The sequence below is a fragment of the Vicugna pacos genome, chromosome 15, assembly GCF_048564905.1.
Source record: "Vicugna pacos chromosome 15, VicPac4, whole genome shotgun sequence".
Classification (NCBI taxonomy): domain Eukaryota; kingdom Metazoa; phylum Chordata; class Mammalia; order Artiodactyla; family Camelidae; genus Vicugna; species Vicugna pacos.
This window is the reverse complement of record NC_133001.1, coordinates 25,610,471-25,633,572: the sequence shown is the minus strand read 5'-3', so window position 1 is coordinate 25,633,572 and position 23,102 is coordinate 25,610,471. Positions and strand designations below refer to the sequence as shown.

The 23,102-nt window shown below is 37.0% G+C and overlaps 1 protein-coding gene across 3 annotated transcripts in view; it reads right to left on the bottom strand.

Annotated features, from left to right (window-relative positions):
- FSHR (follicle stimulating hormone receptor) overlaps positions 1-23,102 on the bottom strand; it is a 151,394-nt gene that overhangs the window by 81,854 nt on the left and 46,438 nt on the right. For all 3 annotated transcript variants that reach the window (XM_006211260.3, XM_031675663.2, XM_072937759.1), the window contains exon 2: positions 4,071-4,142. In XM_006211260.3, the coding sequence (XP_006211322.1) occupies positions 4,071-4,142 (72 nt within the window). The remainder of the gene's footprint in view (positions 1-4,070; positions 4,143-23,102) is intronic.

The following is a 23,102-nucleotide window of genomic DNA, read 5'->3' as shown; positions in this document are numbered from 1 at the left end:
TTAGTATTTTCTATATCTGAATATTTTCTCTCTCCAACTAATTATATTTGTTCATTTTTATTCATGTTTTTATCAGATATTTACTGTACATATCTGACTCTGTGTGAGACTCCATGGATACCATACTGGGTAAAAGCAATCATGTCTTTATGCTCATGGAGCTTACAGTCCAGTAGGGGAGTTAGACATTGGTTGAATTATTGCATAAATAAATCTAAAAGTGCTGAAATGACTGTCCTCACACAGAGACTGGTGATATGCCAGTGTATCAGGAGGGGTTTTGCCCCCGTTGGGGAAGTCAGGGGGGCTTTCCTGAGCAAGTGACACTGGTGTGGGAAACTGAAGAATGAGGAGGAACTGACGAAATTAAGAGGTCAGAGTGGAAGGGAAGTTTTAGACAGAAGAACGGTCTGGGTCAGGCAAGGCCTATAGTAGGCAGCATAATATCTTGGTACACTTTACGAACTGAAAAAGGGTTAGTAGAGCAAAGGAGAGAATGTGAAAGGTCTAGTTTCTTCTTTATGTTAAGAGCAGCAGTGAAGCATAGAGTGTATCTGTGTATGTCTGTGTATGAACAGGTGTCAAATGTGACATGATTAGATATGAATTTAGAAAACATCACCCTCGTTGCTCTGTAGAGAATGGATAGGGGTGAGGGAAGAGCAGGCTGGTGGGTGGGGCGGCATATGTAGAAGACTGTGCAGTTTTCCAGGGAAAGGTTGTGGTTGCTGGAGAAGAAGATGAGTGGGCAGATGAGAGGTATAGCAAGGAGGTAAAAACAACAGGACTTGGTGTTGTATTTAATACAAAGTTAAGTTACATTCTGACCTTGCTCTTAAAGAACAATCCAGGGATCTGGAAAAAATCCTGTAAATTCCAAATACAATCTGCTAAATGTGCTATTGCTACTACAAATACAGGATTATGGTGTGGAGAGTTCTGGAAAGGCTGTGCCTAAGGGTAAACATCTGGTTTGGCTCCTGCAGGGCAAGCAGGATGCTACCAAGTGGAACTTTAGGCAGAAGGACAGCATCTACGTAAGACTGGTGTGAAAGTTTATTTGTTTACTTGTTCATTCATGCATTCACCTGCACTGATTTTTTTGGTACCTCTATGTGTCAGGCATTGTCCAAAGAACGAGCCATCACGTTCTAAATAAGCAACATAATGTCTGGTAATGGGAGTGCTTGGGAAATGGCAAATCTTCCTTCCTGGAGAAAGTATGGGCTGCACTGCGTATATTGGGAGATAACAACTTTGATTTCTTGGCCAGGAACTTATGACTGAAACCTAGAGCAATGACTGTTCCTAAAGTTTCTTTGGCAAGGGAGTTTGAGCAGGGAAGGTCTGGAAGCTGAGTGGCGGAAGAATGGAGCTGGGACAGGCAAGGCAGCCTCATGCAGTAGGTTATACAAGTGACTTTGAAGCACATAGCAGCAGGAGCGAGATGAGGAAGGGATTCTGGAGATATTTTTGACGGAGAGTCAATAGGACTGGAAGAGCACCTGCACATAAAGGAGAGAGAAGTATGTGAGTCAAAGGAGACTGAATTTCCTTGCTTGGGAGTCTGGACAGATGGTGATGTTACTCACTGGGCAATATGGGGAGATGAGAAGTTGTAGGATAAAGATAATGAATTTGTCTGGATACATTGAATATGAGGCACTGGCAGTTCACTTAGGTGTAGATCTTTAGGAATCTCTCCCTTTCAAAACAAAAATTATTGCTTCAGAAGAGAGGTGGGGGTTGCAGATGAAGGTTTAGGAGCTCTAAACCTAGTAGTAAGACATTATTCGATAAATACTGATTTGAGAATGTGACTGTAAAGAAAGAAAATGGCCAAAAGTGGGGCCCCGGAACATATCTGAATTTCTGAGGGGCAGTTGAGGAACAAGAAAATGGACAGAACTGGTTATGGAGTAGTCTGGAAGGTTCAGAAGGCAGGCAGGGGGGCATGGTGTCACTGAAGTTAAAAGGGGTAAGAGGATTGAGAAGGATGGTATGCATAGTCAGTGGAATCAAACGATACCTACAGGTTAAGTACTAAAAAGACAAAATAGAGGTCATCAGTTCTGGCAGTTTTGGTATTGTTGGGATCTTGGACAGAATAATCTAATAGTGTACGGGAATTTGTGGTCAGACAGCAAGTGCACAGACTGAGGGGTGATTGAAGGGAAAGGAGAGGGAGTCAGGGCATGCAGGCTGCTCTTTCAGAAGAGTGGCAGTGATGGGGAGGAGAGAGGAAGGTAGCAGGGAAAGAAGGCAGGATTTCCCCAGAAAGCTTTTCACCTTCTTTTTAATAAGGAGAGGCGAACCTAGGCCACATGTGCAGAAGGAGGGAAAGGGACTTTGTGATTGGTGGAGAGGGGGATATTGAAGAGAAAGCCAATCTTTATTAAGTTCAAGAAACTGATTAAAAACTGGAGGAAGAACGTAAAGGAAGAAGAGAGGTGTGTCTGAGGAAGTTGAGTTTCTGCACCAGCTGCTCTGTCTCTGGGATTATTGCTATGTCGGCTCAGATCAACCATTTATATCACTACAGGAAGATCTGTCTCATGGGAGGCTGAGCACCCAATGAGGGATCAGTCACATTTGCTAGACTGAGTGGTGGATTACTTGTGATGTCTGATATTCCTGTCTTTAGATTAATTTCTTTGCAATTATAGACCTGTTGAGGGTGGTGATGAGACATAACCAATAGTCACCTAGTCCTTGTTAATTCCAGGCAGGGCAATAGCTAATCTATCCAGGAATACACCTTGAGCCAAAAGCTCTCCAACTCTGTTCCCTCCCTGTTTTCCTTGGTGAGCTCTCAGATGAGTGCCCCATCTCCCAATTTCCATGAGTGTTGAATGTCTTCAGGAAGGTAAACCCTGAAGGCTGCAGGTCTTAAACTGGACTCGCATCCAACTGGGCGGTGCTTGCACATAGAAACTAGACATCACATAAGCCATCTCCCCCTTTAAAAACTCTTCCCTTAATACGTAGATGAGAAAACCAAGACCCTGAGAGATAATGTGATTTAATCAAGGTTACACAGTAAGTTTATATTAAAACTAACACTCAGAGCCAAGATTCTGACCAACCTCCTCCTAGCAGGTGGCTTAACTGCTGAAACACATTGCTACTCTCTACTTTGTGTTTTTTTCATTAACGGATTTCTTTCTTGCTTCCTCAGATCTGGGCGAGAATTCTTTTTAGAAATGGGGTTGAGAGAACCAAGAGGAATAACTTGAATGGCTTACAGAAGTAGAAACACATATAACCTGGGGTTTTTTTTATTCTAACAATGAAAAAAAAGTTCCCATCTGTGTAATCCATCAATCTGTAGCTGTATTTAGTGGCATTTAAGTCCTGAATTCTGGCTGCTACTGTGGCAAAAAACACATTTTCTCATCCCTAAAAGCCTGGGAGATGGGATCAATTACCTTTAAAGGTGATGGGGGTCAGGGGTTACCTTAAGCATGGAAGAATTTGCTGTTTTTCCTTACCGTGCCCCACTTCACCAAAAGCCTAATTGGGGAAACCCCTACATTAAACTAGCCCAATAAAAAGTGGTTGTTTACATTAACGAAGTCTCTTTTCAAAGGCATTTCCCCTCAGTGTTGTAAACTTTCCCAATACTTTCAAATGTTTATGTATCAATTACCACTTGTCAGCATGGCTTAGGAACAAAAAAATCTAGAAACCTCTAAAGCACAAATGTTAGTCCCTGCTCTCAATTAAATATTAATCAAAGAAATAATAGAGAGTGTCCCTTAAAAAGAATGAATGTCAGCAGAGAAAACAGGCTTTGGTTTATAAAAATTCCACTCACAGGTACTTTGGGAGCAATACCTCATACAAAAAAAAGTGAGAATTGCTTGGATTGACCTTATGCCCACTTCAATGGCCACACACTGAGTCCACACTACTGTTTAGGAACTGTGGTAAGGAAATAAAATGGGACAAGGTGCAAAATGTTTGCTTGGTATGTCAGTCTGATTTCTAAGTATAGAGCATTGTGCTATGCGTGATCTGAGGTTGGTGCCCATAGCCCATGTGAAACATTCACACACTCAGGTACATACATTTTCTCCAGGTCCCCAAATCCAGAAAATGCTCCTTTTGGGATGACTCGAAGCTTGGTCAGAACAAACCTCCTGAAAAGAGAATGGACATAAAATATCACAGTCCATTTACTGATAAATCATTGAGTGCCTAATGTGTAGTTTCTGCTAACAGCCAACATATACTTAGTGCTTGCCATTGAGTACTGATTACAATTGCTTCTAAACGATCTCTTTTCACCCATACCGCAAAGCAGTGATGCTGGCACTATTGTTACCTTCATTTTGCATAAGAGGAAATTGAGGTTTAGAGAGGTGAAAAAACTTGCCCAGGGTTACATGGCTAATACGTAGCAAAGCTGGAATATGAACCCTCTTGCCACTGCTACTCCATGTGTCCTGTAGCGCTGTGTGAGCCCTCTTCTCTTTCTCTACTCCAACCCCCAATATCACTTCCCTATTGCCCAGCTTAGCTGACCTTGCTTCTTACTTCGGAGATAATGAAATCAGTAGAAGAGAACTTCCTTATACTCTCACATGGCTCCCAGCCATCCACCCACCTGCACCAGGGCTTACACACCCTGCCTTCCCTCCTGTTAGAGCGGATGAACTGTCCAGAGTCCTGACTAAGAACAGCCCCTCCAATCCACACCATACCTCTTTTCCTCTCTTCTAGTGAAGGTGGTCATTACAGCAATTTTCCTCTTTCTTTCATACATTCTATTCACCTTTTTTTGCTTTTTTATTGGATTCTGCCCATCAGTATACAAATATGCCTTAATTTTTCCCAGCTAAGAAAAGTCTTAACCTCAGCTAACTTCACCTTTGCCATTTTCTTCTCCTTGAAGTATTTGTCTCACATCTGCCTCAAAATTCCTTCCGGTGGCTCCTCATCTTCGTCAGGAAAAAAACCAAATTGTATCTAATAGCCTGCAGGATCCTGTAGGACCTTCCCACTCTCCCTTCTCATAGACCCTCTAACCTCAATTTTGACAACTCTCTCCTTTGTTTATCCCATTCTTTTCACAGTATTCTGCTGTTCTTTGTACATGCTAGGTTCTTTCTTGCCTAATACTTCTGCATTTGTAATTCTCTCTGCCTGGAACATTCCTCTCTCAGATGTCCTTCTGGCTTGCTCCTTCAGCCAACTGTTTGCTCAAATGTCACTTTCTCAGTGAGGCTTTTCCTAACCCCCCTATTTAAAAATGACAATTTCCCCGACTTAGCCCCTAGCCCCCTTTCTTTATAGTGCTTTTGACAAGTTATATCTTCTATTTATTTATTTATTTGTATATTCGTACATTTATTTACCTTTTACCCACAACTAGAATGCAAGCTCTGTGAGGGCAGGAATGTTTGTGTGACACGTCTACTGCTATATACCAAATGTCTCAAACAGTGGCTGGTGCATGACAAGCATTCAGAAAAATATTTCTTGAATAACTGAATGGATGGCTATCGAACAGTCTCAGAGTTCTAGGCTTGAGGGTAGAATTACAAGTGACCCTTTGGGAATCTCTACAACAGGGATACTGTTTCACTATTTCTTCCTCTGGCTTTCCTCCCTCTCACTTTCTCTTGCTTTGTAATTAATTGAGGTTTAGTTTTCTTCCATTGTAATCCTTCCTTCCACAAGGCAGTCTGTCAGTAGGAATTCAATACAGTGGACTTGGATAGTTTCAGAAACCTTCATTACTTTAGTCTCCTATTATTTATTGGTATTAGTGAAATTCCTCTTTCAGGTAGAGTTATTGTTCAGGAAAACAGTTCTTTTCTTCCACTTTGTTTGCCTTTGGCCACCATGTGCACCAGCTCCATTGGAAGGAATCATGAGAGAGAATCCAGTGTGCTGTTCTTGCTCTAGAGGAGTTTATATAGATGAGAAGGTAAAATCAGAAGCTTTGAAATCACCAAGAGACAGATGTGAGATACAGTTGGTGTAATAACTATGAATATTATACAAGGATTGAAATGTGAAAGATCCCAAAGTACATAAATATATGAGGAAGATTGGAAGGAGTGGGTGAATTTCAGGCTGGTTCTAAAAACTATCCAATCATACTACAAGCATAGTCTGTATGAAACTATTAAATTTAATTTAGGATTGAGTGTAATGGTTCTGGAATAGTAGCAACTTCTAGAATGCCAATCTGAAAAGAATCAAGGTCAGTTCATACTCCCTTAATGTACTCACTTAATCTTAGTTAACATAGACCCATTCCTTTTGTTCCTATTTATCACAAGGCAGAAGAATGATGAAACCAAACTGGTAAAAAAATAAATAAATAAATAAAATTGCTTTAAACTACTCAATTAGTCTAAAATTTCAAAGAAGCTGAAATATTAAGGTAAAGATTAATAAGACACGCAAAGAGTAGAATTTTGGATAATTGACTCAATTTAATAATAGGTTAGCTAGATAGTTATTTTTTTTTAAATTCAACCCTAGTAGTGGGCACATTTCCTAAAAAAAGTTCAACATCTGTAGCTGTATTAAGTGTTTCAAACTAATTAATATAATTAAATCTCTTTTGAAAATTGAATCTTGACTTCCACTTCCTGAAATGTTATAAACTAAACAACCTGAAGATATTTCCATTAATGATCACCCAGAAGTGTCTATAAAACATAATCAATATTGTTTTAATTGCCCAGCTGAGCTTGTAAGAAAGTATGAGAAATCCCTAGGGGCCCAAAGTAAAACAACTGAATACCAGATGGAACCTTGAGTAGTGAATGCAAACAGAATTCTAAGAGATAAATTGAAGTTGGTGTATCCTGGGGGTGGAGGGGTGGGGAAGGAGTAAGGAAAGGGGTGTCTACACTTGGTAGACAAGGGATTTGAATTTTGATGCCAAACTGGTTCATGAGAAGAAACATGGACAATGGAATGCAGAGATCTATTTCTGTATGTCATCTGTCTATCCATCTACCTACTTACCTACCTAACTGCTTTTCAACCTATCTATCACATATGCATTCTAGAAAGAAACAGAAAATGGAGGACAGGACATTTTCAATGAAATAACATTTGGAGAATTTCCACAATTTATCAAAGACATAAATCCTTAGATTCAGAAATCTCAGCAAGTCTCAGTGAAACAAATCTACTGCCAGATACCTGTGAATTTAAACTGTAGCGCCGAAAGAGAAAATATTTTAAATGCAAACAGAGAGAAAAATACATATTATCTTCAAAGAAAGGAATAATTAGAAAACTTCGTCAAAATAACTTCAAAATTATTAGAGAAAATAACTGCCAGTTTGGAATCCTATGCCCAGAAATAATCATTGAAATGTGAGGATAAAAATAAAAACACTTTTAGACAAATTTAATTAGCCATGAACAGAGTTTTAGCAGAAGAATCCCCTTAGGAAATAAGATCATTTAATTCAGTAGGAAGGCACAAAAAACAAGAAGGAATAGTGAACAAAGAAATCAGTGTTTCTCATTGAATAGGTGGGATTTTCATAATGGTTGGAAAGCTCACCTGTTTCATAAGGAACACTAAAATAAATACTGACCAAAAAGTGGATCACTAGGTAAAGCAAATTGGTATCAAACAAATCATTTTCTTTGATAATTATGCATTGCCGTTACTTAGAAATTAGAAATAAGAGATGACCCCCTGACAATACATGTACACACACATTTGGAAAGCCAAAACCAAACCAAGCCAAATCAAATGAATGAAATTTTCTTTTAAATCATACATAGGCCAAATGAGAAATAACAATAATAATTGGAAATTATTTGGAATTGAACCATAATGAGAATATAATATATGAAACTTATGGGATACAGCTAAACTACTACTTACAGAGAAATGTATAGCTTTAAATTATTATACCAGAAAAGGAGACCAAAAAAATGGAAAATTAATGAGCTAACACAGGAAACTAATGAAAGAACTACAGTTATGGAAATAAAGTTATTTATAAATAACTATAAATATTTATTCTATTTCTGGCTAGAACTTAAAATGCAAACTCAAAAGCAGTTTAATTTAAAATATTGATCAAATGAGGGGCTGATAGACATGTTTTGAGAAGATAAACACTCAGCTAGACATTACAACTTGATATATTGAGTTTAAGTTTAAATTTTTTATTTTAGAAATAAAGCAAATGAAAGTCTAACAGACTAACCTTAAAACACATTGCAGAATTTAAGTTTGACTTGAGAGACGAAACCTAGAGTGAATGGGGAGAAAATAATAAAGATAAGAATAGGAATACTTAAAGATAACATTAGAGAGGATTAATAAAATCAAAAGTAAACTCTGGAGAGATTAATAGAATAAAAAGAAATCTGCCCATATCAACCAAGAAAAAAAGAACCAATAAAAGAGTGAGAAAAATGAAAAATGTTTAAAATTAGAGAGCCCTAAGAACAATTTTTTAACATTAGATTTTAAAAAATCAGACAATATGGATAATTTTCCTAGAAATATATGCTTAATAAGTCTGACACATGAAGATATAGAAAACTGAATAGATCTATAACCATCAACAAATTAGGTTGGTAATAAAACCTATTCACTGAAAAGCCATGTCAACATCATGTGATTTTGAAAGTAAATTCTACTCCTTTAAAGTGCTGGAAAAATCTCCATCTTTTACAGACTATTTCAGAGACTAGCAAAAGATGGAATGCTCTTCAACCCATTTTATGTGACTAGTTTAACATCAGTAATAAAACTAGACAGGGACAATAAAAGAATGAAAGGATTTAGACCAATCTCACTTATTAATGTAAATAGAAAAGTCTGAAATGATATAGTGACAATGTGTATCCAGTAGAGTTTAAACAAATAATACTATCTTTGGGGTTTGTCCTAGAATACAAGCGTTGCTAAATTTTAGATAATTCTATTAAAGAAAATTTCCACATTAAAAAATTGAAAGTGAAAATCACATGATTTTATTAATAGGCATAGAAAATACATTTGATAAAACCCAAATCCATTCATGATAAATTTTGACAAACAAGAAAGAGGAGGAATATTTTTAATCCGATAAGGGGTAAAATCTATCAACCACTACAATAAATGTCACACTCAGTGGTGAAATATTAGACACATTCCATTTAAAATTAGGTATGAAGCAAGGATGTTGGCTATTACATCTTCCACTCAGTATCATTCACATTCAAGGATGTATCAAGATTATTGATGAAAAACTATCATTATCTGTAGATAACACAATTGTCTACACAAGCAAAGAAACTCTAAGAGATCAGTAGTAGAACTAATCAGAAGGTCTAGTAGGGTAGCTGGCTATATAATTAGTGCACACAAATAATTTGCATTCTTATATCATTATAAAGTATATCAATAATCAGTGGCCACAAGACTTATACAGTGTAAGAAATTAATAAAAAAAGACTTAGAGTGAAAAGGAATGTGAAAATGAATATATGTACATTCATATATGACTGAAAAATTGTGCTCTACACTAGAAACTGACACAACATTGTAAACTGACTATAACTCAATAAAAAAAAAGAAATTTATGGAGAATCAAATACTTAATTGAAACGTCAAAAACAAAAACAATGCAAGACCCATCTAAGACACAGTAGTTTTTCTGTTATTGTTTCTTTTGATACATGTATATGGAAATTGACTAGCTGTTTAAAATGCATATGGAAGAGCAAATTTTGAAGACTTGCCAGAACAGTTTTGAAAAAGGAAAAGATTGGGAGAAGTGACATGCCTGGCAATATGATTTTTATAAAGCTATAGTGATTAAAATGCTGTAGTATTGACAAGGATTAAAAATTGACGAATGGAATAGAATTAAAAGTGCAGAATTAGAGCTTTAAACAAAAGAAAATGACAAATGACAGAGTAGCATTAAAAATCTATGGAGGAAGAACTGGGTTAATCAATAAGGAATGCTGAAACTATTGATTATTCTTGTTGGGAAAAATGAAACCACTTTTGCTTATTACCATATTAAAATCTCAATTCTAGGCTTATTAAAGATCTAAATGGGAAAAATCAACACTTTAAAACTTTTAAATAAAATATAAGAATCTATTCAGAAGACTTTCTTTAAAAGGGACACAGAAGCTGCGCACCAAAATTGAAAAGCTAATGGATTTGAGTATAGTAAACTTAAAATTTCCCTAAAGCAGGGAGAAAATGCAAATGAATGGTAAACATATGAAAAGATGCTTAACTTCACTAGTAATCAAGAAAATACAAATTTAAACAACAGTTAGGTACTGTTACCTACCATCATGTTGGCAAACATTAAAAGGAAAACCTCACAATAACAGTGCTGGTGAGATAGTGAAATAATAGGACATTTTTTTACGCTCTTGATGGAAGAGTAATTTGCTACAAATACTTTCAGTGGCCATTTGGCAAAATTTATTGAAGTCAAGGAAACAAATGCCTTTGAATCCGGTTACTCCATGTCTCCCTGCCACATGTGCACCTGGAGACAGGTAAAAGATTAATCACTGTCACATCATTTGTAACAGTACGATGCTGGAGACAAATGCTCACAAAGAAGAGAATGAATAAATATTAATAAACTGTGATATACTGACACAATGCCAAATTATGAAGCAGTGAAAAGGAACAAACTGACTAGAGCTGCATACTACAATCTGGAGAAATCCCCGAATCATAATATTGAGCAACAAAAAGTTAGTGAATTACATGTACAGTAATGTACAGTATTATATGATTTTCCTTAAAGGTTAACAGTATGCAAAGTAAAACGGCATGTTGTTTTGTATGAATTGTGCCTTTTTATTCTGTATTTTTGATATTTTGACATCTTGGGGGTTTGCTGACTCTGGAGAGTCTACTCCTCACAGGAGTAGAGAATTCCTAGAAATTGCAAATGCCTGGCCTGTGAGTGTGCCTTTCATAAGCAGATCAACCAATCCAAGTCTCCATACCCCCAACAACCTCATTTAAAGGGCCCTTAGACTCTGGGTCACTGTTCCTATGCCCTAATCACCCCAGGGGAGCTCCTGCACCTGCAGAGTCTTTGCTTTAGTGAGTATAACAAACTGTCTTTTCTTTTTTTTTTTAATTATTAAATAATTTTTAAATTGAAGCATAGTTGATTTAAAACGTTGTGTTAGTTTCAGGTGTACAGCAAAATTCTAAGAATGACAACACCAAAACCAACATAGTGTTTATCTCTGTGACAAGAAGAAAGGGAGTGGAACACAACTGTATCTAAAATATTTAACTTTTTTTTTTAAAAATCTGAACAATTTTGACTAAATGTTTAGATTTCACAAAGCTGAGTGGTCTATGATTGTTCATTATTATCATTCTCTACGCTTCATACTTGAAATATTTCATAATTAGTTTTTCAAGATTGAAATTTTCACCAGGCCGTATCCCAAGCGTCATTTATTTATCTGTTTGTTTTTAAACAGAGAGAGCTGTTAAAAAGTTTCTTCTTACCCTTCCTGTCAGATGGTAACTTGACCTCACTCTGTAAGGGGGCATCGATTGCCTGAAAGATTTCTGTAAGGATGCACAATTCATCAAAATGGCTCTGAAAACAAAATTTTCTTCTATATTGCAAGTTACTTGATATTTCTTCCCTGATAAATGGGGTGGGTGGAATTTATTTTTCTTTTTTTCCCCACTGTAATTGGAAAGCTTTAGGATTCCCTTGAACTCTGTTTCTGTTAGAAGCAATTCATATCTTGGGTAGTCCATTCACCCTTGGCCAAATTTAATTTCCCTTTTTGGATTAAAGGAGAATGGTTTAAAAGATCCCATAAAAAGCTTTCTGGCAGCCTGGAAAGCAGCCAATCTTCTTTTTGAGGAAGCTGCCTTTTTATGATGGCCTAAGTGTAAATGACACTGGGCTCTGTGTTCTTTGAATTTGCATGCGAGTTTAAAAAATTAAAGTGAGAACAGCTTGGCAAAGGAGATACAAAAAGAAAGTGATCATCTTTCTGACCTCAAAATGCCAAGAGTTTTTGTGTTTCACACTCTTTAGGTCAAACTGTTACCCTGATTAACTTTCTGGAAATGTGTTTAGGAAAGCTATCCAAGGAGGTGGATTGAACTGAATGAGGAAGTCATCCAGAAAAAGAGTTTAAATAACTTGCTTTGGCTATTTACCATGACCCAGGAGATGACTATCCTGCCGTTAGAATCATTTGGGCATTTAATTTGTTGTATTCTCACATCGTTACACATGGATCCTGAAGCCAGCAGGGCAGGGAATAGTAGGAAGCAAGAGGTGGGAAGGTAGGAAGAGGTGGCTTCCTCATATAACTTTAAGTTTTTAAAAAATTTCTCCACATTTTGGCATAAGTCTTAACTGCCAAGATGTGAGATGCTCTGTAAATCACAGAGAAATTGGTTCAGCTGGTATTAGCCCTTCATCCACATTCAGGCTGTGTTAAGAAAATGCCAAGGATTCACTGGGGGTTGCTAAGTCTCACGAGAGAATTTCTTGCAGTGGAGGTGTCAGTGTTCCTTGTATTCTTCTTCTGTGGTGTGGAGGAGGCACTGTCCTTCACATTAAGCCAGATGCAGGAGATATTAGGAGAACTAAATAAAGAGGATGTCCTGCATTTCCTACAAATCTGGGAGATGCAGAGAATGACTCAAGTCTGACCTCTAAAGGCAGGAAGTGGCCAGCTACTGAGAGAGAGAGAGAGAGAGAGAGAGAGAGAGAGGGGGGCAGAGAGACAGAGAGACAGAGAGAGACAGAGATAGAGACAGAGATAGAGACAGAGAGACAGTTCCACAAAGATGTGGATTTCCCAGAAGCCAGACCTGTACCCAGCAGAAGGGAGCTGGACTCTTATCCTGAAGAAATGGACTTGCCTACATCATGAACAGCCACAAAAGAGGGCTTGTATGAAATAGACTGCTGGAGGCCAGTTGGAGGAGGCACTGCTCTCCAGGAACAATAGATGGAGGTCTTAAGAATTAGCATTTGAATGTCAGCTACACCCAGAGGGGCCCAAAGCCTGTTGGCCACTGCACCATCCTTGTTGGAACCAGTTCTTTCCCTCCAGTCTCTCTGCCTCCCAGGCCCCACCCAGGCAAGGCTGGAAACAAGTGTGGGAGGAGGTGAAGTAAAGGAGAGAGAAGAAACTCCCCCTTCCTTACCAGTTACAGGTTTGCGTCTGAAGTAGGTCCAAGCAGTGGAATAGGGAGGTTTTAAATAGGGCAAAAGAGTAGAGAGCTAATAATAGTTGACACTGGACTTTCATGACATTGATGAGATTGAAACAGCTGTGGTATCTGCCCAGAATTTCATCTGGTGGGGGGGAGATGAGTCAGCGGAGCTGGTTTGCCTGGCAGAGATAGTAAAGAAGAAAGTCCTTCTGGTTGTACCTTACTGAATCCATCTTGATCAATGTGTTATGATTCCTGAGTTGGTGAAAACCTTCACCAGTCATTCTTTGTAGGGCCTTATCCATGAGAGAAAAAGTATCATGAACTTAAACGAGAGAAAGAATGGAAAGACACGAAAAGCATTCTTACTCCTATTTCCTCCTCTGTTATTTAGCTCTCATTACGTGGGCTGTCGACGAGCAGTTTAGGACAGAGAGGGTAATCTGGCTTTTCCTTTTGGCACAGTTTAAGATAGAAGAAACATTTGCAAGTCAGAGCCCCAGCCACAGGGATTGTCTTCATGATACCAAAACAGCTGGCTGAAGGAGGGGGAACCCCACTAGTCCAGATGTGCAGTTTCCATTGACCTTCTATTCAGTTGAACTTCCAGATAATCTGTCCCATGTAGACACTGCCACATGCCATTGTGTCAACTCATGAGGCCATGATGTTTTCTTTAGGAGAGAAAGTTTGTGGTTGTAGGATGGAAACTCATGAGGCAGGCACCACTCCAAGCCCAGCTCCGATGACACCTCGCTGTCCCCTGAGTCTCCACGATTTCTCCTCAACAACCTTCCTGCAATGGTGATTCTTCACTTTTATCATCTTCCAGTGAACAGAGATTTCTAATAGCTGTTTTGAATCTACTTTCCTTTTTATTTCCATTTATGTCCCCTTATCTCAACATCTGTGCTGGGCTGATAAAAGGGACGGAGGCTCTACCGCTAACTGTGTATCACTGCTGACTTTACCTCCTCCTGTGCACAACCTTTACATCAAGGTGGTGGCTCCTCTTCCTGACTCCTCCCCAGCCCCATTGTTTGTACTGAGTGGCTATGGAATTACTCTCTACATCACGTTTTATCACTTGTTCACTTTCATTTTATCACCTGTTCACATTTGTCTTCTTTCCTGAATCCGATGATGATTTATAACTCATTTATATGTAAGCTCAGGGGGAAGAAGCAACATGGTAAAAGGAAAGATCACTTGGGTAAAGAAATGAGAAACCTGGGTTCTATTCTGGCCCTGCTACAAGGTATGCAAATGACTGAGAAGAGTCCAGTCCAGTCAGAAGTGAGGGGGCTGGGCCAGATGCTCCCTAAGGCCCTTATAAGATGGATTTTACAGTGTGGTTATATAGTGGGATCCTCTTCAAGTGCTCTCCCATTTTAGTCATATTCTGTTTAAAGCAAAAGAAATAACTTTATGTTATGTGCTCAACACAGAATGAAGCCCATCCCAGGGGATTACTGAATAATAGTAGTCCTCCTTTCTCATCAAGGTTAAAACCACTTAAGCCTGCCCTTTCCTTCCTGCCCCTCTCTCATCCCCTCAAGTCTGCAGCCTTGGCTGTGACCTTCTACCAGGTTTTCCTTTTCTGGTCTCTCTTATCCAATCTGTATCATCTAAGACCAGTCCGTTCCTCCTAACACTGCCTGCCTTGACGCTCTCCTACTCAAAAGCAAGACAAAACAAAAGAAAAAAGCCAGCAAAGATTAAAAACACACAAAGCCCCTTCAATTGCTCACCAGTACCTCTGGGATCTTAACTCATTTGTCATCCATCTGAGCCACTCCACAGTCTACCTCTACTTCCTTTCCAGGAAAATGCTCTACTACTTCCTGCGTAAAAACTCAAAACTAACCAGGAACTCACCAGTAACACATGGCTTGTGCTGTGTCTGTACTAAAATCCCATGGGTATATATCCAATCTCCCTACGTAAATGGAATGGTTTCATAGAGTAGGAGCCATACCACTGGTTTGTATACCAAAGGCCTCATCTCCTCAGCGCTTTGCCTATTTCAGGTATTAATGCATATTAGCAGGTGAGGGATAATGTTTCTAATGGCAGTAGCTCTAAGTTTTAGGCATTTGAGCTTCTCAGACTCTAAATCCTAGAATATTTTTTGCCCTTTAAAATTAGTCCAACCACACTAACCAGTTTTGTTCAAAACAATACCGAGAACATACGTGAATGATGAAAGAGGAATCTAGCTTTCTAGGAATTTAATACAGACTTGGTGAAGAATATAGAAAGGGCTTCTTAGGACATGGGAGAGCAGTTGGTATAAAGTAAAAACGGCAAATTATTGGCCTATGAATGGAATCCAGCTCAAGACGTTTTGTTCAGCCCACACGACATTTTAAAGAAATTTGAATTGGTTGCCAGCACTTCAGATTATGAAAGTTCATCCAAAATTGCAGGTTTGTGGCTTCTGTGGAAGATTTAGAAGATCTAGCAACACTGGGCTACATTCCACATCATTGCAGTTGGCTACAGTTAAGTCACGACTGACACAGCAGAGGTTACTTGGTCAGATTCCTTGCTGGTCCATTCTTCTTGTCTTATGCCTTAGGACTTTGTGTTTGGGATTTTTGGTACTTGAAGAGCTAGTCTGAATGGGCTTCGACTTTTTAGAACCCAGTGATTCTCAACCTTGGGTGTATATCAGAATCTCTTGAGGCTGGGTATTCATTGTTGTTTACATCTGTAAATGGCTGAGCCCCGCCCTTGAGGGGGTTGCCATCAGGCATCCTTATTTTTAAAGCTCTCCAGGTATTTCTTATAAGTAGTGAAGATGGAGAATACCTGCTTTAGAAGGACAGTGCAGAGTCAGCAGCAAGCTGCCCTGATGAGTAGTCAGGGAGTTGGCATGATGGGGGAGGTTTCTACAAAGCTGCTCCTATCCCTAATCCAACTCCCCTCAGTGCATGGTTGAGGCATAAAGCAGTTCCTTTCATCTGGGAAGGGTGGGAAACCCTCAATTAACACATTACCATGATTCATTGGAGTAACAACACAAAGACATAGGATATGTGCACATTTCCCTGGAGACCCCCTTCTTCAGTCAATGGAGGTTAAGTTTTGGGCTGGGGCTGGATCAGGGTGGAGAGAACTCTAGCTCAGAAGGTCTATGGTGCTATGAGTGAGAGTTGTGTATTTTACAGAAAGAGGAAGGGCATCGAATGGAAGTGAGACAGTCAAGCCAGAAAGGGGAGGCCAAGGTAGAGGACCAGAAGCAGGTATTAAAAGTCAGAGTCAGAGAATGTCCATTTGTTATTTAACAAGTATTTATTGGGTTCCTATTTATATGTCTAACACTGTTCTAGGCCCTGATGACATAGTGGTAAAAAAAAAAAAAAAGACAGTGTTTTTCCTAACAAGTTTGTTTTCTAGCCAGGGAAATAAGGAATGAGAAATGATTTGAAAAAAAGCAGGCACTGTCATGGGACAGTTACTTGGGATGAAAGGAGAGTCAGTCATGTATAAATTAACAGCTACAAAGGAGAAACATTTCTTTAAAAATTACATGCATACCTATGCATAGATAGATAGGTAGATTGATGGAGCAAGGAGGGAGGCAGGGAAGGAGTGGGTGGGAGAGAGAGAGGGGAGAGAGTTACCATGTACAGTTATTCATATACAAAATACTTATTGATTAACTACGACGTGAGACACATTATCTAAGGTTCTGGGAAAACCAATGGTAAGCAAGATACATTTCTTGCTCTACCAATTTTAATTCTATTGTGAGATATATGTAATGTAATAATTACAGTACAGAGTGTATGCTGATGATTACAATGGTCGTTTTTAGTGCATTTTTAGTGCATTTTAGTCAAGCTCTATGCTAAATATTTCACTTAACATTATCTAACATAATCCTCAAAACCACCTTACCAAGTAAGTAACTGTACTTGTGTCCATTTATAGATGAGAGCATTGAGTTGAGAGTGGTTTAGTAACTTGATCAAGAGTGCAGTAGCAGATCTGATTTTCAAACTCAAGTCTGGTCCCCAGAGCCCATGCTCACAATAGTTTTGTATGAATTCAGTATGTGTGTATATATATATGTATGTACGTACACAGAGGGGGAGAAGAGAGTGGGATCCAGGGCTGGTAAGGATTTAATGAGGGCAAGTGGGATGAATGAGAGCAAAACAGATCTGGAACTTAGATGTTTCTTTAACAAGCAGTACCAGGTAAATTAATTCAAAGCAGGGACAGCGGTCATTTGAGGCTGTGCTGGGAATTTAGGGAAAACACAAAGATGCCTCAAGAAAGCGAAAGGAGAAGTTTTACCAGAAATTCTTCTGAGGGTCCAGTCTTATTAAATTAATTCAGAATTATTATTATTTTTTTTGACTCTATATTTTCGATTTTGGTCTGGATAGAATTCAGGGCTGCCCTTACTCTGTCAGAATGAATAAACGGAATTCCACTTTAATGACTCACCAGGGTCTCAGACAGCATCTGATGAAAAGGCAAACGTATTATGCCTCTAAAACAGTTCTTTCGGTCCCCTTGGTTAAATGTCAACTTGGTTTAACTGTGATTTTTATTGACAACATTTAGCTCAAGATGCAATAATGAAAGGCGACTGTCACATAAAGGTCAATTTGGGGTGACTTCTGCTCAGCTATAGGAGGATTAACTAGGGATAAACTCCCTTCTGGAGGCTATGGGTTCCGCCCAACTGTGACGATCACAGAGAATGAAACCACGAGAATACCACAAGAAAAGCTCATCACTGTTCCATGAACCAAAGATAAATTTAAGTCTTTCATAATGCACTTAAAACTAATTTCCGTTTTCTATTTAGGACTTTCACACATTTAATCAGAAAGCATATGCGTTGAATAATTATCTTTTACTGACTGTGTAAAATGCAAATGTCGAATGTTGAACTCTGTTAGAGACAAGAACAAATGCATAAAACTATTTAAAATAGCTTCAGAGAAAGTGAACAAGATGGTGCTCAGAAAGCAACCCTAGATCCAAATTCACTCCTAAGATAATAAATATGTTGTTTGTTGAAGAATGATTTATTTAATCTTTAAGGCAATAACCTGATAATATCTATACCTAGTTCTTAAGAGCAACATATATTTTGATAGAGAAAAAGATCCCCTGAAAAATTTAATTTCCTCTGTGAGGATAAGAAGAAAGCATTATTTAGCATTGTTTCTTTTGAATATGGACCAGAGATTTTACCAGAAATCAAGATAAATACCTCTGCTTTGCATCAGAAGAACATAAAATAAATATTAAGCACACATTATTGTTCTCTAGATACTAACTGCTAGCACAGAGCAGATCCTCAATAAATAGTTCACTCATAATGGAAGCAAAACATTATTTGTCTGTGATACTAAAATGGTAGAAATACATAGCAATGGTCAGAGAAACACAAGTGCTCTTTATTAAAAAATACTGAAATCTATGAATGGAAATTTCTAGAGTAACTGCATGTGACAAGTAACAGATTTGCAACAATGATGTAATGGTATTGATACCTTGCATTTGACACAGAGGGTTGTGTCTCCAATTTCCTGAACAAGGGGTATATTCCATTTCACTCTAGGAATGAAATCTGTGTCTTGACTCTTGGCATTTCCTATGTTGAAAACACCCATTGATTTAAGAAATAAGTGTTCCTATTAAACAGGATCTTTGCACTAACTTAAGACTGAAACATGGTGGTAAAGAGCTGGGTCACCACTGATGGGATGCAGATCCACATAGTCTCCACCAGACTTTCCCAGTTCTGAACTGTGCAGAGCACACAGATTATCTAGCTAGTGGGGATGCTGACCACTGGAAAGGGGCTTAGCCTTGGCTAAGAGGAAGGAAAAATGGGGATTGAACCCAGGACCTCATGCATGCTAAGCAGGCGATTTGCTATACCCTCCCCCTGTAAGTTTTAACACATGGATAGATTCATGTACTCCTCACCACCACGGTCAGGATACAGAACAGTTCCATAACCATAAAACTCCCTGTGCTGCCACTATGAAGTCACACTGACCCCCTCTTCCCCCAACACGCACACACGTTTGAGCCCTGGTTACCACTGATCTGTGTTCTGTTGCTATATTTTTGCTTTTCTTAAATATTATGTAAATGGTACCATCCAGTATATTACCTTTTGAGACTGGCTTTTTTTCATCAGTACTGTTCATTTGAAATTCATCTGTTTTGTCTTGTGTATCAATAGTGTGTTTTTTGTTGCTGAGTAGTATTTCATTGTACGTATAATACTACAGTTTACTCATTCACCTGTTGAAGGACATTTGGCTTATTTCCATTTTTGAGTGGTTAGGAATAGAGCTACTATAAACACTGATGTCCAGGCTTCTGTATTAATATACATTTTTATTTTTCTAGGATAAGTACCTAGGAGTGAAATTACTGGGTCATATGGTAGATGTAAATTTAACATATAAGAAACTGCCAAATTGTTTCATAGAACAGCATTACCATTTTGTATTCTCACTAGTTACATGTGAGAGTTCTGGGTGTGCTGCATCCTTGTCAGCACTTGGTAGTATCAGTTTTGTTTTTGTTTTTAGCAGTTTTCTAATAGGTGTGCAGTTTTATCACATTGAGATTTAATTATTTCCTTAATGGCCACTGAGGTCAAGTATCTCTTCTTATGCTTATTTGTCATTCTTATATATTCTTTGGTGAAGTGTCTGTTACAGTCTTTACCCTGACTTTGTTCTTGTTTCCTTTCTGTTGAGTTCTGAGAGTTTTCTTTTCTTTTTTCTTTCTTTCTTTTTCTTTTTTAATAAATATAACCTGGATACATGTTCCTTCTTTGGATATGTGGTTTACAAATATTTTCTCCCAATCTGTAGTTTGTCTTTCGTTTTCCTGATAGTATCTTCACACAGCAAAAATCTTTATTTTTGATAAAGTCCCACTTACCAATTGTTTCTTTTATGAGTTGTGCTTTAAAATTATGTCTAAAAACTCTTTGCCTAACTCTAGGTCACAGAGATTTTCTCCAGTGTTTTCTTCTAAGAATTTTATACTTTTATATTTTACAATTAGATTTATGATCCATTTTGGATTTGAAGTTAATTTTTGTATAAGGTGTGATGTTTAGGTTAAGCTTCTTTTTTTGCATATGTTCCAACACTATTTGTTTAAAAAGACTATCCTTTTGCCATTGAATTATTATTGCATTTATGTCAAAAATTAATCAGCCATAATGCATGGGTTGATCTCTGGACTCTCTATTCTGTTACACTGATCTGTGTCTATCACTTTGCCAATGCCATATTTTCTTGATTACTGTAGTTTTGTAGTAATCTTGAAAGTTCATAATATGAATTCTCTTTGTTCTTTTGCAGAATTGTTTTGGCTATTTTAACTCATTTGCCTTTCCACATAAATTTTAAAACCAACTAATTTGTGTCTACAAAAACTCCTACTGGGATTTTTATTGAAATTGTTTTAACCTCCAGATCAGTTTGGGGAGAATTGACATTTTAACAATATTATATTTCCCAGTTATGAACACAACATAGTATATCTCTTTTATTTTGATGTTCTTAGATTTCTTTCATCAGCATTTTGTAGCTATCAGGATATAGATTCTTTATTTTAAAAAGTTTATAACTAAGAATTTCATTTTTTGAGTGATTGTAATGGTACTGTTTTTATTTTTGTTTTCTAATTATTCATTGTTAATTTAAAAGTAAAAATAATTTTTGCCTGTTGACCTTGCATCCTACAACTTCGGTAAAGTCACTTGTTAGCTCTAGGACCATTTTTTGAGATTGCATGGACTTTCTATATAGACAATCATGTCATCTATTAGTAGAAAAAATTTTATTTCTTATTTTCCAATCTGAATACCTTTTGTTTCTCTTCCTTGCCATATTGAACTGGGTAGGCTTCTAGTGCTGTGTTGAAGGGAAGTGGTGAGAGTGGACATTCTTACATTGTTCCTCAATAAATTTTTCAGGATTTTTTGGTATTTTTCTTGATGCTCTTTATCAACTTAGGAAGTTTCCTTCTATTCCATGTTTGCTGAGTGTTTTTGTTCTTTAGTCTTTTCATTACTGTCTATTGGTTGCATTGTTTGATTTTCAAACATTAAAAACAGTTGCATTCTTTGGATAAACCCCACTTGGTCATTGTGTATAATCCTTATTATATGTTGCTGGATTTGAATTACTTGTATGTTGTCAAAGATTTTTCATCTGTGTTCATGAGAGGTACTGGTCCATAGTTTTCTTCTGTTGCACTATCTCTGTTTAGTTTTGATATCAGACTAATGCTGGCCTCACAAAATGAGTAGAGAAACGTCAATTAGATCCAATTGGCTGATGATGTTCATTCTTCTATATCCTTACTGATGTTTTAGCTACTTGTTCTTTTGATTGATGAGAAAGTAATATTGAAGCCTCCAGATAGAGTTGTCAATTTGTTCATTTCTCATTTCATTTGTATCAATTTTTGCTTCATGCATTTTGAAGCAGTGTTGTTAGGTACGTATACATTTAAAATTGTTGTCTTCTTGACCCTTTTGTCATTATGTAATGTGTCTTTTTATTCTTAGCAGTTTTCTTTGCCCTGGAGTCTACTAGTTCTTTGCTCTGAAGTTGAATATTAATGTAGTCACTCCTACTTTCTTTTGATCAGTGTTTGCATGATATATCTTTATTAATCCTTTATTTTCAACCTTCCTATAACATTATATTTAATGTGGATTTCTTTCAGTGTGTAGCAAAGTATCTATATTTTAATTGATGTGCTTAAATTATTTACACATAAGGTAAATTACTAATATGTTTAGATTTAGTCCTATAATTTTCTAATTTGTTTTATGCTTGTTTCTTCTAATTTTTATTATTCTGTTACTCCTTTCATTCCTTCTTTTGGGTTATTTGAATTTCTTTCCAATTATATTTGACCATATATCTTTTTATAAATTATTAAGTGGTTGCTCTAGGGATTAAAATATTCATATTTAAAATTTAAGAATCCACTTAGAATTAATTTTTTATGATTTCAAGATAAATGTAAAAATCTTACCATCACACAGTCCTTTTAACCTCCTTTCATGTTTTAATTGTCATATGCATTTCATTTACATCTATTGAAAAACCCAACAGATAATGTTATAATTTTTTTCCTTTTAACTGTCACATATATTTAAAGAACTTAAGAGGAGAGAAAAGAGTTTATTATATTTATTTATGTATTTTAGATATTTTATTATATGTCTATGTATAATATACAAATTATTTATTATATATGATTAATGTTCTAAGTTTACTTTTGGTATAATTTTCTTTCACACTGAAGAACTTCCTTCAGAATTTCTTTTAGAGCCATTCTGCTAGCTGCAAATTCTCTTCCTTTTGTAATAATGGAAAAAAATATTTTTTTTCTTTTGATAATGTTTTATTTTATCTCTATTCTTAAAGCTATTTTCATAGGACACTGAATTCTGGGTTAAAAGTTCTTTTCCTTTAGAACTTTAAAATGTTGTTCCATGAATGAAAACAAAAACACAACATACCAAACCTTATGGAATGCAGTAAAACCAGTGCTTATAGGGAAATTTCTAACTATAAACACCTGTATTATAAAAATAAGAGAGATCTCCAGTTAATAACCTAAACTACCACCTTAATAAGTTAGAGAAAGAGATGCAAACTAGACCCAAGCAAGCAGACTGAAGGACATAATAAAGAAGAGAGAAGAAATGATTACAATGAATAGATAAACAATAGAAAAATCAACAAAATCAAAATGTAGTTCTTTGAAAAAAAAATCAATGAAATTGACAAAACTTTAGCTAGAATGACTAGGAGAAAAAGAGAAAAGACTCAAAGTACTGAAATTAGGAATAAAAGGACAATATACCTAATTTATAGAATAAAAGGGATTATTAGTGAATACTATA